The 17,285-nt window shown below is 46.3% G+C and overlaps 1 protein-coding gene across 1 annotated transcript in view; it reads left to right on the top strand.

Annotated features, from left to right (window-relative positions):
• dachb (dachshund b) overlaps positions 1-17,285 on the top strand; it is a 101,961-nt gene that overhangs the window by 68,489 nt on the left and 16,187 nt on the right. Inside the window, exons 4-7 of the mRNA XM_056300650.1 lie at positions 4,107-4,217; positions 10,419-10,577; positions 12,446-12,651; positions 13,625-13,730. Of these exons, the coding sequence (XP_056156625.1) occupies positions 4,107-4,217; positions 10,419-10,577; positions 12,446-12,651; positions 13,625-13,730 (582 nt within the window). The remainder of the gene's footprint in view (positions 1-4,106; positions 4,218-10,418; positions 10,578-12,445; positions 12,652-13,624; positions 13,731-17,285) is intronic.

Genomic DNA, 17,285 nt, shown 5'->3' with positions numbered 1-17,285 from the left:
TATTATAGAAATAAAAGCAATGCATCCAGCCAAAGTCTTTATTCTAGGGCGGGAAAAAAAGGTCATAATATAAATATATCAGAAAACCGTATCGTGTCCGCTGCGTCAACTGTATATCACGACTCCTCTGAATACACTCGAGTTTCGTCTTCTCCATGGAAGCGGTGGCTTTAGGCCTTGACAAAGGAGACAGTCTCCTGTCCTTCATCTGTAACCCTCCACCCATCCATCCATCCTTCCTGACTGACTGACTGACCGATGTCAAGGTTTGCCAGGTGAACTGGGTCCATTGGACCGCTGGTGTTCAGCAGAAGGTGCTGAGCAGCCCAGGTACGCAGACAGAGCAGGTGTTGGAGATATGATGCACATAGCTCAGGGAGTAAATGAAAGTAGTTCAACTCCTCTCTGCCCCCCCCCTTTTTTTTTCTTTCGGATTTCCCCCCGTTTTCTCTCCAATTATATCTGGCCAATTACCCCACTCTTCCGAGCCATTCCGGTCTCTGCTCCACCCCCTCTGCCGATCCAGGGAGGGCTACAGACTACCACATGCCTGCTCCGATACAGGTGGAGTCGCCAGCGGCTTCTTCTCATCCGACAGCGAGAAGTTTCGCCAGCGGACGTAGCGCATTTGAGGAACACACTATTTCCCCCCCAGTTCCCCCTCCCCGAACAGAAAAGACTAACCAGAGGAGGCGCTAGTGCAGCAACCAGGACACATACCCACAGCCGGCTTCCCACCAATTGTGTCTGTAGGGACGCCCAACCAAGCCAGAGGTAACACAGGGATTCGAACCAGCGATCCCCGTGTTGGTAGGCAACGGAGTAGACCACCATGCTACCCAGACGCCCCTTTTCTTTGCCCTTTTTCCATATAATTTTTCTCCATTTCTCTCTCTCTCCCATCCTGTATCACTATCATTGCCCCTCCATCTCCATGTTTCTCTCTCTGTCGCTATAGAGAACCAGACTCCTTCCATTTCTACTTCGGTGTTTTGTGTTTCCATCCTCTAACTTTTTTATATCCCTTTCTCCTTCATTCTCTCTCTGTCTCTCTCTCGCTGTCTTGTTCTGTTACTCTTTCAGTCTATACCCCCGTTCTACCCCTTTTTGTATTTTCCTGTCCTTTGATTTCTTCCCCTCAATCCCTTCTCTCGCTCCGTTTCTTTTGTCCCCTCTTTTCTCGGGGTACGCTGATTAATATGTTTGGTCCATCAGCCACGGCTGAACGAGGCTTTTCGGAAAAAAAACAAAACTTAAAAGACTTGTGTTCAGATAGAAAACCTGTTTATTAACTGATGTGACCGCATTTCAGAGGTTTTGAGGCAGGCAGTTGAGTTAAACATTGGTGTTATAAAATAAACAAAACAAAAAAAAAACCATTACGTGCTCTCTACCTTCTTACTGGGGCCCAGAAAACTGTTTTCAACCAGCATTTTATCCCTCAAAATATATAGTAGGATGAGCAAGTAAGCTGCTTTTCAGCGACATCTGATTCTGTATTCATAGAGTCTCATGCGCTCACATCGGGGAGCTGCAACACCAGTCATGTACCCTGCAGCTGCACCGCAACAGCTGGGGACAAAGCGCTTTGCTCTAAGGCACCTCAGCAGTAGTTGTTTAGACGGCGGAGAAAGTTTGCCAAGCTGTATCTGTTTTTAAAAAAAAACATGTCCAGCAGATACGGTTAGGATCATCCTCAGGCACGATCAGCCACCGACGCATGTCTACTGACTCAGGAATCAGTTATCGGGAACACATTTCATGTACGCAAGTACATGAAATGACATGTTGTTTCCCGCAGCCCACAGCAGTGCAACACAAAGACAAAAACGCATATCCAAAAACTATATGTACACATATCAGATTAGACTACTACCACTACTACTACTTTCGGCTGCTCCCATTAGGGGTCGCCACAGCGGATCATCCTTTTCCATCTCTTCCTGTCCTCTGCTTCTTCCTCTGTCACACCAGCCACCTGCATGTCCTCCCTCACCACATCCATAAATCTCCTCTTTGGCCTTCCTCTTTTCCTCTTCCCTGGCAGCTCCATATTCAGCATCCTTCTCCCAATATACCCAGCATCTCTCCTCCACACATGTCCAAGCCATCTCAGTCTTGCCTCTCTTGCTTTGTCAAATTACCAAAAAAAAAGAAAGAAAAGAGAACAAACGCCAGCCAGGATGACTGTCGGAACTGCCGGTCTGCATGAGCTAGCAGTTAGCTTAGCCTGCCCCACTTCCGCGTCCTGTCAGACCGCCCTCGGTGTTTCCTCCTCAGGCGCAGCTCCAGGCAGGGCTGTGGTCCTTGGGCCCACCAGACTCAGCAGACCAGGCTCCCCCAGCTGATCCAATGCCAGCTCTCCCAGCCAGACACCCTTGACACACCTCCCCACGACGATACCAAAAACAAAGTCAACGCTAGGCGAGGCCGCCGTCAGACCACCCTCAGTGTTATCAGAACTGGCGGTCTTAATGGGCTAGCAATTAGCTTAGCCTGACATCCTGACAGACCGCCCTCGGTGTTTCCTCTTCTGGCGCAGCTCCGGGAAGGGCCGTGGTCTCTGGGCCCACAGGACGCAGCAGACCAAGCTCTCCCAGCTATCAAACGAAGACGTGGACAAAGACACTGCATGGTGGCCATCTTCCCACACCAATACTGGGTGAGGCCGCTGCAAACATGAATTCGCGCCACCATCTTCCCACATGGGAAACGTCTGAGAGGTTTTCAACAAAATAGCAGATGTACATGGGTGTGAAATAACGCACTAATGTACCGGTACACACGACTACCAGATGAGGTTAGTTGCCCCATTGACTCACATTCGCTGAGCGTCTGCTGGGCCGGGGCTTAACTCTACTGATGCAATAACGAACTGCACCCTACTGTCCTGTCTCCACCTGGTTTGTGGACAGATATCAGCTAAATAGTGGGAACTATCCCTTAACTTGTAGTGAAGGGAAGAACTACTGCCCTTTCCCTCTCACCCCCCTTTCTCTCTCTTACTTGCTAACTATTAATTTAGTAAAACACACGTGGCACTGCAACGCTCTCTCTCCTCCAAAACCATTCTCATTTTCCCTCACTCTCTCTCTCACGCCCTCCCACACTTCCAAACCCCTCATCCATCCAGCCAGCCATTCTGTTATCCCGCTCTCGTAATTTCCTGCTTACTTAAATTTCAAATAAGTTGACAATTATCTCCGTGCCTCTGTCCAGTCCTCCCTTCGTTCCCTCACCCAGCGCTCCCTCCCACACCTGCTCGATCTTGTTTCCTTTATAGCTTGCGGACAACTGTACTATGTGTGTAATAGGCATTCCTCCAAGGCCCTCAACCGTGACCGGAGCGAAACCAACTGACCTGTACGCACACACACACACGGATATATATACAATAACAGAGATGCACTCAAACTCTCGTGAGAATGCTCTCTCACACACACACAAACACACACACACACACACACACACACACACACACACACAGAGCTAGGGTCAGCTCTCTCTTACTGTTGGTTGTTGTGTCAGTTCCAGGTCAGTGCACAAAGTCAGGGATCTTGGTCCATACAAAGAGGTGTGTGTGTGTGTGTGTGTGTGTGTGTGTGTGTATAATATTTGTCTGTCTCTTTTTTTGTTTTTCTGTGAATGCAGTGCAGCCCTAGGCCTCGGTAACAGCACATAGTCCCAGAAACACTTTAACAAGACACTACAGTCCAAAAGAATAGATGCTAAAAGTAGGATGGGAGTGTCTTTGTATCAGTCACTGTCAACCATAAAGGATCATGGGTAGGCAGAATCAGAATGATGAATTACCACAGGAAGCTAAGGTCCAGCCAGGAAAAATACTGCTGTTACGGCCAAACAATCAGCCCGTAATGTCATTCAAGAGGTTTCATTTAAAGGTTCTTTTGCTTAATAGGAGACTCGGGCAGTTTGGCCATGGCAAACACACACACACTCACTGAAGATAAGTGTTTGTGTGTTTTATTCATTAGGTGAAACAAGACTTTTTGGGGTGATTTGTATATCGAACGTTGTGTATACACATTGGGTGATGATGATAATGATGACATCTGTCATGTTTGTGTGTGTGTGTGTGTGTTTAGGACTGACGGCAGCTGCCATGGCTGAGCTCCAGAAGCTGCAAAAGATGAAGATGATGATGAGTCTGCAGAACGGCAATGAGTCGGACAACGATGACATACACTCCAACGCGGGTACAACAGCAGACACACACACACACACACACACACACACACACACACACACACACTGTTGAACCTACTTAGTAGCATCACGAAAAATGTTCACCTTGAATGTTGTTTGAAATTGGTCATTTACTTTCATTTTTTCCTCCTTCGCCTGTACTCTTGATCATCTCTAGTTCCTTTGCCGCTGAAGTGAACAATATAGTTTGTGTAGTAAAACGACCACCGGTTGCGTGAAGTTGAGTCGGTTTTTCCAATTTAAACTTTATTTCTTTGCTGCTGCAACAACCAAACTTTACCCCATGAATTATTAGTTCATTTTTCTCATCTCATTTGAGATGTGCCATGTTTTTCTTTTCGTTTCCTTTTATTCAGCTGCAGCACACCAGTCACCGTCAGTCTTATCTCATCTCATCTTGTCTTAACGTGACTATTCTTTCATGAAGTCTCGTCTCATCTCATCTCATGTCATCTTATCTTGTCTTAACGTGACTTTTCTTTCATGAACAGTCTCGTCTCGTCTCATCTTATCTTGTCTTGACTTTTCTTTCATGAACAGTATGTGTGATTGTGAATTTGGTGGCGAGAGACCCAAAGAAAAGCAAGATTGAGAGGGTAAAAGGAGGAGGAGGCGTGGTGTTGAGTGGAGTGGAAACACGACTTGTCCCCCTGCAAACGAATGAATTGTGTTTCACAATGACAAACAAGCTGGACGTTACACCCTGCAGGGGTCAAATTCACGGCGACCTCAGGAGAATAAAACAGAAGAATTATGCAGAAGTCTGAAGGCGGACGCATTCACACCTTTTAACACACTGAAAGTACATGGATATGCATGTAAATATACTCATAAGCCTGTGTGTGTGCAAAATCAACGTCTACATACTTACATGTGCATGCACCCACAAATGTGTCGCTGACGTAAACATGGCTGCAAAGAAATCTATCGATGCACCCGTGGCTTTGAACACACGCACAATCCCATACATACACACACCGTCCTGTTCTGTCCATGGTACGAGAGCTCTGATCCCAGTAAGGTCAGGGCTGTTTAGATACATATTGATCTGACTTTCTCATTCTGTCATGGTTTATACATGAGCTTGACCCCTGGACGTATGTATTTATGTATGCATGTATATGTGTAGGTGTGTGTGTGTGTGTGTATGTGTCTCCTTGCTCAAACTTCCTTCAAATTCCGAACTTTGTTCCACGGAGGTCACCGCCGGCGTGTCCTGTGTGTACATTGTTACCGTCATGGCGAACATCATATCAGCTTGTTTGTTTGGAAAGACAGTTTACTTATGTAAGGACAGGCCCGGTATCAATATCGTTCAGCACCGCCAGTCTTTCTCTTTGTACCACATCTCACTGTAATGTCCCGTTCCACTTTCATTCTTATTCTCATCCCATTTGTGCCCTTAAACGTTTCCTTTTCGTCTCCTCTTCCCATTTCTTTTCTTCTTCTCTCTTTTCCCCAGCTTTTCATTGGCATATCGTTCCCTGCAAGGTCGTGTTTTGTTTTGACGTGTGACAGGCCTGAAATGGCAGCCGATACTGTCAAGACCAGGCAGGGAATTGAACCTTTTTGTCTCCCGTATGGTCCTGCAGCCATGATGGGAAATTTAAACTGGCAGCCTTGCATCTGCAAGCCCGCTCGTTTAACCCTTACACTTTCCCCTGTGTGAGTAATGCCACGAACACAGCGGGAATCTATGTTAACAAAACCAAACCAAACAGTGTACTGAGGCAGCTTTCTGATAAAGCTGCAGGAAGTATTTTTAACTACGCACACCAAACAATATGTGTATGTAAACACACCTGTGAGCTATACTTAGGTCATATAGATAACGTAGTAGTGAAGCTAAAGGTTTTTTTTTCTTTGTGGCTGTTTTGGGTTTATTCTGGTTCGACATGACGGCCAGTAAGAACATAAAGCAAAGCTGGCCATGATGATCACACATTACACTTAATGTTCAGTCACTTGAAGTTTTGGAGGTCTGATTCACTCACTCCTGGGTTAATTTCTACACTGCAGGGGCATCCGGTTGGCGTGGTGGTCTATTCCGTTGCCTACCAACACGGGGATCGCCGGTTCAAATCCCCGTGTTACCTCCGGCTTGGTCGAGCGTCCCTACAGACACAATTGGCCGTGTCTGCGGGTGGGAAGCCGGATGTGGGTATGTGTCCTGGTCGCTTCTCTAGCGCCTCCTCTGGTCAGTCAGGGCGCCTGTTCGGGGGGTGGGGACAGCGTGAAACTCCTCACTGTCAGGTGAAAAGAAGCAGCTGGCGACTGCACGTGTATTGGAGGAGGCATGTGGTAGTCTGCAGCCCTCCCCGTATCAGCAGAGGGGGTGGAGCAGTGACCAGGATGGCTCCGAAGAGTGGGGTAATTGGCCAAGGACAATTGGAGAGAAAAAGGAGGGAACCCCCCCCCCAAAAAAAATTCCAAAATGCCACAAATCTTAATTTGGCAAACTAAAATCATAATCTAATTTTGAAAAGATGATCCAGCCTATGATACTATTTATTTTGTGAATTTCGTGTTTCATTTGAAACGTTTAGCCGGTGCAGCGACAAAGGGGAGAATTCATTGCGTGCAAGCGTGGGATAAGATTAAAGTCGCTAACGCCATCAAAAGTCCAAGCAGCCCGAAGGAACAAGGTCAAAGAGCGTCACCGTTTTACACTTTGCAGACATCCGATCGTCCACCATCTTTTATTTCTTTATTTATTTAGAGTCATTTTTGTGGCACTGGACACGTTCCTATTTTTCAAATGGCTCATTTGGAAACCAATCTTCTCGAGTCTTTTGAGGAAATATTGCGCTTTGTGCTCGATATGAAAAACAAGGGCCTCCCTGCCGTGACCCTACATTTGTGTCGCTGCGCACCGTCTGCAGAACACCCCATTTGTGCTACGTTTGCTTCTTTGAATTATTGAATAGAAAGAAAACAAAAAGCGTAGAGAGAGAGATCCTTTTTGTTTTCACTGACTCTCCTTTTTCTATTTTTCTTTCTTTCTTGTATTCCACCCCCCCAACTACCCCACCCTCTACCCCGCTGCCTTTTCTTCAGCTGACCCAACAAATGGGGTTATAGAGTTACTTTCTCACTCTCCTATTCTCCCATTTTATTCTCTTTCTCCTTGTTTTTTATTATTTATCCCTCTGTCCCCTTCTCTCTTCTCTCGCTCAGGCTGATTTGTGTGCGTGTGTGTGTGCACATATATGCATGCGTGCCCAGTATTTGTCAGTGTGCAAATCATCCTTTCCGTTGTCCGACCTTATTTTTATTGTAACAGACACTCACACGAGCCTGGGAAACTACTGCAAACAATAGGCAGAGGAACCAACGTATGAATGACTGAAAAAAAAGGGATGGAGGAAATAAAGGAAGTGAAAAACAGACTGGAAAAAAAGACAAGGGAGATAAAAGGCTATTTAGGAGGGGAGGGGAGACACTTTGGTGTTTGGTTAGTGAAAGTCAATCGCTCAGACTTGCACCTTGTGGCTCATGGTGACTGTGATACTGTTTTTCAGACCTGGTCGGGTCGAGCTGCTGCGATGGGAGCGAGGGATGAGAGCGAAAATGAGAGATGGGAAGAGAAAGAGAGAAGGCGAGAGATAAGCTGTATTGTTTCAATCTATCACTGCTCCGTCACTCCTCGGGAAGCAGCCAGCACCCGTCTTCGGTGTGGGGGGGGGGCAGAAGGGAATGGATTGAGGGGGAAAAGTGTGTGAAAGAGAGAATGAGACAAGGGAAAGCGGGTGATAGACACAAGACTAAGAATATGGTAAAAGTGAGAGAGCAAGCGGTAGGGAGAGGGGAAGGAGAAAGAGGGAGATACTGGGGGAGAAAGAGAGGGACAGGAAACTGGGGCAGGGCAAAAGAGCAAGTGAGTGAGAAAGAGAGAGGAGGTGTGTAGGGGAAAAATGGCTACATGGGCTACAACAGAAAGAGAGAGAGACGACATGCAAGGAGCGAATGGGTAAGTGCCGGGGATAGACAAGAGCGGTAGAGAGACAGGAAAAGAGGGGTGAGACAGCAGAAAGAGTTACTGAGGGGGGGTAAGACCATCATATTAAGTGTCAGAGGCAGACAGAGTGATAGATGAGGGAGGGAAGGAGAGCGAGGGAAAGAGAAATGCTGAGAGATCAAGACAGAGACGGAGAGAAAGATGGAAAGATAGAGGAGCAGCAAAGTAAAGGACAAGGCCGGGGAAAGTGTGAGAAAAGGGAGAGGGAAGGGAGGTGGGGGAGAGAGGGAGAGGGAGAACATCTGCCCATCTGTTTATTCTTCTTTTCTTCCCCGGTGTAAATGGCAGAGGGGAAGAGGCCCAGCTGTCATCTGCACACACACATACACAGAATGCACAGAAAGACACACGCATGGAGGAAGGAGCGCGCGCGCATGCGCGCGCACACACACACACACACACACACACACACACACACACACACACACACAAGACACCCACATATTAACACGCGCTGGCATGAAAACAGATATACAGGTCCAAACACATGTGCGCACGCATACACACACACACTCAGGTATACACAAACACGCACATGCACACAAATGTAGAGTACGCACACAAAAAACACACTCGAACTCATACACACACACACACAGAGCGGAGGGATTTCAGTAGGCAATAATAGAGAGAGACGGTCGCTAATTCAAACTAATGGAGGGAGATGAAGATGGATGAGAGAGGGAACAGGGGAGTAGAGAGAGAAGATGGAGAGAGAGAGAGAGCGAGAGCCGGGGCGAGAGGGGCAGTGATGCACAGCGAAAGAGAAAGAATGGCGGAGCACTAAGAACAGAGAAAAAGAGAGATTTCTACCTGAACTAGGTGATGTCTTTTCCAAAACCCACCCCTGACGCATCTTTTTACGGGACAAAATGCTGCCGGAAGTCCACTGGTCCAGGTTTGTCTCCCGTCTCATTGGTCCAGGTTTATCTCCCGTCCCCTGCACTGGCAAGTTTAAATGATGACTAAGTCTACCAGTTTTACACCAAACTAAAATCCTGGGTGTGTACTGGAGCCATCTTTGGTCTGAAGGGGCTCCATGGCTCAAATATCCGAGGAGGTTTCCCATACCCAGGACGTCAAACACAACACTGGCACAGCATGCTTTTTCTGTTTGTCATCGCATTTAAAGAAGAAAACCAATTTAAATACATAGTCACATTCCAGTTATAAGAGTTTACATTCAGTCGGCCAGATATTCCTTGTAGTACTCACTGTTTCTGCAGTGGGAAGAAACTGACAGGATAACAACGGCAAAAAGCAACTGCAAGTACGAACAATATATGAAAAATTACACAATAAACCAGTCCATCTGCCATTTTTTTGATGCTAATTTTCCCGCGTCCGGCGTGGGAACACGGCTGCGCGAACTTCCATTTGTAGCAGCCTCACCCAGTACCGTCCATGCAGTGTGTCTGTCTACGTCTGCATCTGAGTTTTGTCTTCGTTTGATGGCTGGGAGAGCTGGTGCTGGATCGGCTGGAGCTTGGTCTGCTGCGTCTGGTGGGCCCAGGGACCATGACCCTGCGGCCCAAGAGGAAACACCCAGGGTGGTCTAACAGGATGCGGAAGCGGGGCAGGCTAAGCTAACTGCTAGCCCATGCAGACCGGCAGTTCAGACAGTCATCCTGGCTGGCATTCGTTCTCTTGGACAGTGATTTTTTTATTTTTTGTAGTTTTAAATATGTGTTCTTGTAGTTTTTAGATGTGTTTTCGTCTTCATGTTGCACTGCTGTGGGCCGGGAAAACATGAAATGAAACCACAAAGTGTTCCTGATTCAAAATAAGTGGTGACGGTGTGGTTATAGGGCAGATCTGACAAAACTAAGATGCGAGGTTGTCATCAGTTTGAATCACGGTCTATAGGTGCTGTCCTGACGGATCAGGTGCGGTGTAGCCAATAGGATGCGAGGAAGGACAAAGTCACACAAACTGTTTCCTCTCAAGTCTGTAAAAAGCAAGTCTCCTCCAATAAATGCAAAGCACACTAGTTTCTTAGAGATGGTCAAGCAGTTTTGTTTTTTTGTATTCTGCCTTTAAAACTGAACCATTGCTATCTATGCCTGCAGCTTTCACAGTGGAATGCCCAAGTATTGACAACAGTGTTGTATATGGCATGGCGAAACGAAGAACCAACCTCTCTCTCTCTCTCTCTCTCTCTCTTTCTCCTCAGGTGGAAGTGAGTGTTCCTGGGATAAGGAGCGTATGACCAGCCCCCCATCCGGAGCCCACAGCGGAGCTGGTGGGGGAGGAGGTGGGGGAGGAGGGAGGGGGCCGGCAATGGGAGCTGTCAATCAACAACAGTTACAGCAGCAACAGCTACTAGCTAACAGTGAGTGCAGACGCATGCTCTGAGACATGCACGCGCGCGCGCGCGCACACACACACACACACACACACACACACACACACACAGTCATACAACTATCAGCACCGACCGACACTTACATACGCACAAAGACTATTATTTATATGGAAGAAAGGCAGATGCACCTCCCACACACACACACGCACAGTGGTGATATTTGTTAATGTGCTCCATCTAATCTGTTCCTTGTGTTAACTCTCAGCCTGGATTAATCAGCACACACTCTACAAAATGACTCAATTCATCAACACCACTTGCACAAACACACACACACACAATCTCTTGCCATCTCATAGTTCGCACACACAAACACACACCACTGCGGGAGGCAACAAACACTCACATTGATTGTTCTATCACTTCAGTTGTCACGACAACAGCAATCAGTGTTATTGTTTCGTTGAAATGAAAGCTGCTGCGGTGTGCGTGTGAGAGAGAGAAGAGAAAGACGAGAGAGAGATTAACAGTCGATATGCCTATGTGTTATCCTTGTGCGTGTGTGCATTATTGAGAGAGAATGAGAGGAAGAGTTTGTGTGTGCAGAAGTGCTCACTTGTGTGCGTGTGCACGAGTGTCATCTTGGCAGTGAGTGTTTTTGTTGTCTCTAAGGTGAGGACATCTTGACTTGACTCCCTTTTAAAAGGGGGTCATCTTGGGGTCAGGTTTTGGGGTTCCGGTCGGGCTTTTAGTGGTGAGGGGTAACAGTCAGAGGTCAGGGGTCAGGGAATGAATTTAAGTTAATGGAATGTCCCCACAAGTGTGTGTGTATGCAGGATGGGTAGAAAAGGTGGGGGGTGTACAGAGAGAGAGAGAGAAAATAGAGACTTAAGGGGAAGAACCTAACAGTGAAATGAAAACATCACACACTTTGTGACCAAATGGACAAACACTCACACTTGTGTTTGGTAACTTGTGATGTTAAAGCCAATACACTGTTGTGCTTTGACACTCGTTCTTATTGTCGTTTAAACTTGAGTGTTCATTGCTGAACACTGTTTGTGAATACCAACACAAATTACTTCCACTTCAACTGCTGGTACTGTGTGGTCGAGGGTCCGAGAGTCGAATATGCAGCAAATCCCCCCACTGTCTAGGCACGTGTGCAAACACACACACATACACTGTGGAAAGGGATTAAACATTCAAAAAAGCTGATCAGCTTGATACTTCGGCAGTATTGTTCCCAACTTCCATGCCAATAAAGGATGCTGAATTAAAATTGTAGTGAATTGAAGGTAACTGAAGTGATGGAAAAGCTGATGGCAAAAGAGGGAGAGAGAGAGGTAGCAAGAGAGAGATGGAGTGTAATGAAGGAGAAATACTGATAAAGGCAGACATTGAAAACGAGTGGGGGGGGAAGGACCTTTGACCTCTTTTTTCTATCATGTCCCAGGCCTCTGACCTTTGACCTTTCCTCTTTTTTTTAAACTTTTTCCACCCCTTTTCCGTTAATTTTTGATAAAAAGCCATATGCTGCAGACACACAGTATATATACCAGCTCTTGTGCGTCTGTCTCATCATTTGTCAGTGTGTGCTTCTCTCTTTCAGCCTGTTTCCCCTTTGACAGTAACCGAGAAAAAACGTACATTGTTACAACCACAGCAGACAGTCTTTCTCTTGTGTGATGTAATTGTTAATATAAGCTCAACAAATGCACAACATTATTGTCAGTTTATCTTTGGCACCCTCGGTCTTTCTATCGCTTCCTGAGTCCATAGTGTCTTTTTATACATATTATAGCAGAAACAAATGACATAGTACTTTCATATCTGTCCATACGGCAAGTGAAAATACTTCCCTTCTCTCTCTCTCCCCCTGCCCCCTTACCCAGGGTTGGACCTGCCCTTCATGATGATGCCCCACCCCTTGCTTCCAGTGGGGTTGCCCCCTGCATCTGTGGCCATGGCGATGTCTCAGTTACCGCCGGCGTCCGTAGCCATGGCGATGTCCCAGATGAACCACCTCAGCACCATCGCCAATATGGCCGCGGCGGCGCAGCAGATACACGGTCACACACACCGCGCACCTGTCATCAAGGTGACACATACACACGCAAACACACATACATGCACACAAACACAATCTGTAAAAAGTAAAAGGTGAACATTTAGGAGTTCTTCTAATTATAACCTTGGAATTTTCTTATACTGATTGTACTTAAATAAATCTCTTGCGTATAAGAGAGTTATTACAAACTCTTCAGAGATGTTTTTCGCTCATTAGGACGTCTCGGGAGATGTCTATCCTATTCCAAGTTGTCGGTAGGGAAAGAACTGCTTCATGCATTTTGTACTGATGGTATGAAAAAGCTCACTGCATTATTCTCAATAACAACACAATTCACGCAGTAGCTGCCACTATCAGTATCACAATGCTACACAGCCAGTGGGTCACCACACTGGCTCTTAGTGATTCTGGCTTCTGGAAATTAGCAAACAACGACCACCAACCTTTTTCACTGTCCTAATTTTTTCGCTCATTTTTGTTCCAAGTGTTGCCGTAAACCATCTGCGTCTACGTACCAATTAAACCCGCAGTGATCTGGCAGCTAATTATGTGTGTTTGGCTGACACGATGTGTGTTGTCCTGGAAAGTTCAACTCTCCCTTTAGAAACCCATCTTGTTACTAGCTGAACTTTCAGAAGTGCACCGGCCTGGCAAAAAAAGGAGTGAAATGTACTGCAAAGTTATCAATACAAGAAAAACCACATTAACACGCGGACTGATTGACTGACATTTCTCCCCTCCTCTTTCTCCCTCCTCTCTCTCTCTGCCTTTCTATCTCACCCTCTCACTTGCCTCCCCTCTCTCGCTGTCTCCCACTTTATTTTTCCTTCTGTCTCTTTCTCCCCCCCTCTCATTGAGTCTTCCTTTCTTTATTCCCCTGCTTCGGCCTTTGCCCATCTTTTCCTGTTTCCCTCTCACTCCATTTCTCCCTTAATCGCATCCTTAATCTGTCTCTCTCTCTCTGTCCTACTCTCTCTCTCTCTCTTATTCCTTTTCTCTCCAGGAACGTGTGTGTGACAGTCCATCTCCTACTCCCTCAGTGGATGAAAGTAACACTCCTCTGCAGTCTCAGCCCAGCAGCTCTGCCTCCAGCTCCCCAGAAAGACTAGGTATGTACACACACACACATCTATATCTATCTATATATATACTATATATATACATACATACACACACACACATACAAACCCAAGGGAAAAAAACTATGTAAAAATGTTAACAATAGGGATGTATTTTTATTCAAATCAAAGTGGGAATAGGCGTAACAACCCTGTTTTGTTTTTATTAAAGCGTTAAAATAAGTGTTCTTCAATAAGCTATTATAATAATTATGAACACTTAAGTGTACTATTGGTTTATGGTTTTCATAAACCCAGCAGTAAACACGTGTAAACATGAACATCATTGAAAAGAAAATCATTTTAAAACTGACATTCAACTCCTAATCCACACTCGAACCAATAAACTAAACCCAAAACTAATAAACATTGTGAGCCCCCCCCCCCAACACCCGCCCTGATTGGAGGACGCTGAGCAGACAGAATATAAACAATCATTACAGATAAAAACTGTTGTCTCTGACTTAGCGTAGGCCAGGAACTAAACCTTACTCAACCCTGACTGGGAGATCCGGCAGAACACAAGTTTTATTCTCATCTCATCATCAGCTGCTTCTCCAGGGTCAAGTCACGGTGGCAGCAAGCGAAGTAGGGCACTCCAGACATCCCTCTTCCCTGCAACGCCCTCCAGCTCCTCCTGGGGGACCCCAAGGCGTTCCCAGGCCAGATTGGAATTGGACATGTAGTCCCTCCAGCAAGTTCTGGGTCTACCCCGGGTCTCCTCCCAGTTAGACGTGCCCGGAAAACCTCCAAAGGAAGGCGCCCAGGAGGCATCCTAATCGGGTGCCCGAACCACTTCAACTGGCTCCTTTCGACGCGAAGGAGCAGCGGCTCTACTCCGAGCTCCCTCCGGATGTCCGAGCTCCTCACCCTGTCTCTAAGGCTGAGCCCAGACACCCTACGGAGGAAACTCATTTCAGCCGCTTGTATCCGCGATCTCACCCTTTCAGTCACTACCCAAAGCTCATGACCATAGGTGAGGGCTGGAACAAAGACTGACTGGTAAACTGAGCGCTTTGCCTTCCGGTTCAGCTCCCACCACAATGGTCTGGTACAATGTCCGCATTACTGCTGAGGCTGCTGCACCAATCCACTTTGCCAATCTCCCGCTCCATCCTACCATCACTTGTGAACAAGACCCCGAGATACTTCAACTCCTCCACTTGAGGCAACAACTCATCCCCAACCTGGAGGGAGTTTGTTTTTTTTTTTTGTTCCCCAACCCCCTCCCCTTTTTGTCTTCAATTGTATCCGGCCAATTACTCCACTCTTTGAGCCGTCCCGGTAGCTGCTCCACCCCCTCTGCCGATCCGGGGAGGGCTGCAGACTACCACATGCCTACTCTGATACATGTGGAGTTGACAGCCGCTTCTTTTCACTTGACAGTGAAGAGGTTTGCCAGGGGGACGTAGCGCTTGGGAGGATCACGCTATTCCCCCCAGTTCCCCCTCACCAGGCAACCCGACCGACCAGAGGAGGCGCTAGTGCAGCAACCAGGACATATACCCACATCCGGCTTCCCTGCAGACATGGCCAATTGTGTCTGTGGGGACAACCGACCAAGCCGGAGGTAACATGGGGATTCAAACCGCCGAGCCCGTGTTGGTAGGCAACGGAATAGACTGCCACACCACCCGAACACCCCCGGGGAGAGTTTTATTTTATATATATAATATACACTACCGTTCAAAAGTTTGGGATCACCCAAACAATTTTGTGTTTTCCATGAAAAGTCACACTTATTCACCACCATATGTTGTGAAATGAATAGAAAATAGAGTCAAGACATTGACAAGGTTAGAAATAATGATTTGTATTTGAAATAAGATTTTTTTTACATCAAACTTTGCTTTCGTCAAAGAATCCTCCATTTGCAGCAATTACAGCATTGCAGACCTTTGGCTCTAACAGGTACTATTTAATGAAGATGCCAGTTGGGGACCTGTGAGGCGTCTGTTTCTCAAACTAGAGACTCTACTGTACTTATCTTCTTGCTCAGTTGTGCAACGCGGCCTCCCACTTCTTTTTCTACTCTGGTTAGAGCCTGTTTGTGCTGTCCTCTGAAGGGAGTAGTACACACCGGTGTTGGAAATCTTCAATTTCTTAGCAATTTCTCGCATGGAATAGCCTTCATTTCTAAGAACAAGAATAGACTGTCGAGTTTCAGATGAAAGTTCTCTTTTTCTGGCCATTTTGAGCGTTTAATTGACCCCACAAATGTGATGCTCCAGAAACTCAATCTGCTCAAAGAAGTGCCCATCCAACCAATCCAACTTGTGGGAGCTGCTTCTGGAAGCGTGGGGTGCAATTTCTCCAGATTACCTCAACAAATTAACAGCTAGAATGCCAAAGGTCTGCAATGCTGTAATTGCTGCAAATGGAGGATTCTTTGACGAAAGCAAAGTTTGATGTAAAAAAAATCTTATTTCAAATACAAATCATTATTTCTAACCTTGTCAATGTCTTGACTCTATTTTCTATTCATTTCACAACATATGGTGGTGAATAAGTGTGACTTTTCATGGAAAACACAAAATTGTTTGGGTGATCCCAAACTTTTGAACGGTAGTGTATATATATATTTATCAATACTATTATAAACTGTAACATACAGTCTTGTTATTATTATAATTATGAACCCCCAGTGGAGTACACCTACGATTAAAATGTGTGACTACCCTCGGCTACTCGCTCAAAAACTGAGCAAAACGTATCTGGGCCCCTTTCACAAAACTGAGGAACCAAACTCAGATTACTGGGTACACAAAACAAACGCGAAGGCCGAGGAGAAGCAGGAGAGACATCACCAACATTACCCAAATGTAACCTGCGCTCTTCCAGATCCGGTCATTTGACTTCTGCCTCCCTTCTTCATTTCTCTACAGCAACTTTTCCATTTTTACAAAATAGCTTAGCGCTGTTCAAAAGGTAACCCAGTGTTCACCCTAGCTTCACTGGATCCAGACGCACCACACGTCACCAACAACAAGCAACAACTCAACTAGACTCAACTAGAGCCAGCTCAACTCAACTCGGTTCAGCTAGGCTCGACTCAACTCGCTAGTAAACTATTTGAGCTAATTTGAAAGTTAGTAGTTATATATTTAGTCATACACATTGTTTCAGTATCTATAGAAGATATATCTTAATATGTTGCTACAGCCTATAAAGAAAATACAGTTCTACCTGCAGGGATACAGTAGTGCAGCGAAGCTGTTTCCATGGTTACCACGCATAGAGCACCTGGTGTTTACTCGCAGAGCGCTTGTCTGCCTGTCTATTCACATGAGGAGCGCATCGAGACCCCCGCGGGTCCAAGCTGGTATGCAGGCGAAGTGTCGCTTACCGTCTGAGAAGACCGCTATGAGGACCACGGGCTATCTGACATGGTTTTCTTTCTTCCCGAAAACACAAAATATTGGTACAAAACAAATACTCGTGAAAACCCAGTATTTGTGCTTCGCTGAATACCAAATTCGGCTCCACCCCTAGTGAAATCACACGGACATGCATATAAGCACACACAAGCAGTGGAAGGCAAGCACA

Source organism: Lampris incognitus, chromosome 20 (genome assembly GCF_029633865.1).
Source record: "Lampris incognitus isolate fLamInc1 chromosome 20, fLamInc1.hap2, whole genome shotgun sequence".
Classification (NCBI taxonomy): Eukaryota; Metazoa; Chordata; class Actinopteri; order Lampriformes; family Lampridae; genus Lampris; species Lampris incognitus.
This window is presented reverse-complemented; position numbering and strand designations above follow the sequence as displayed.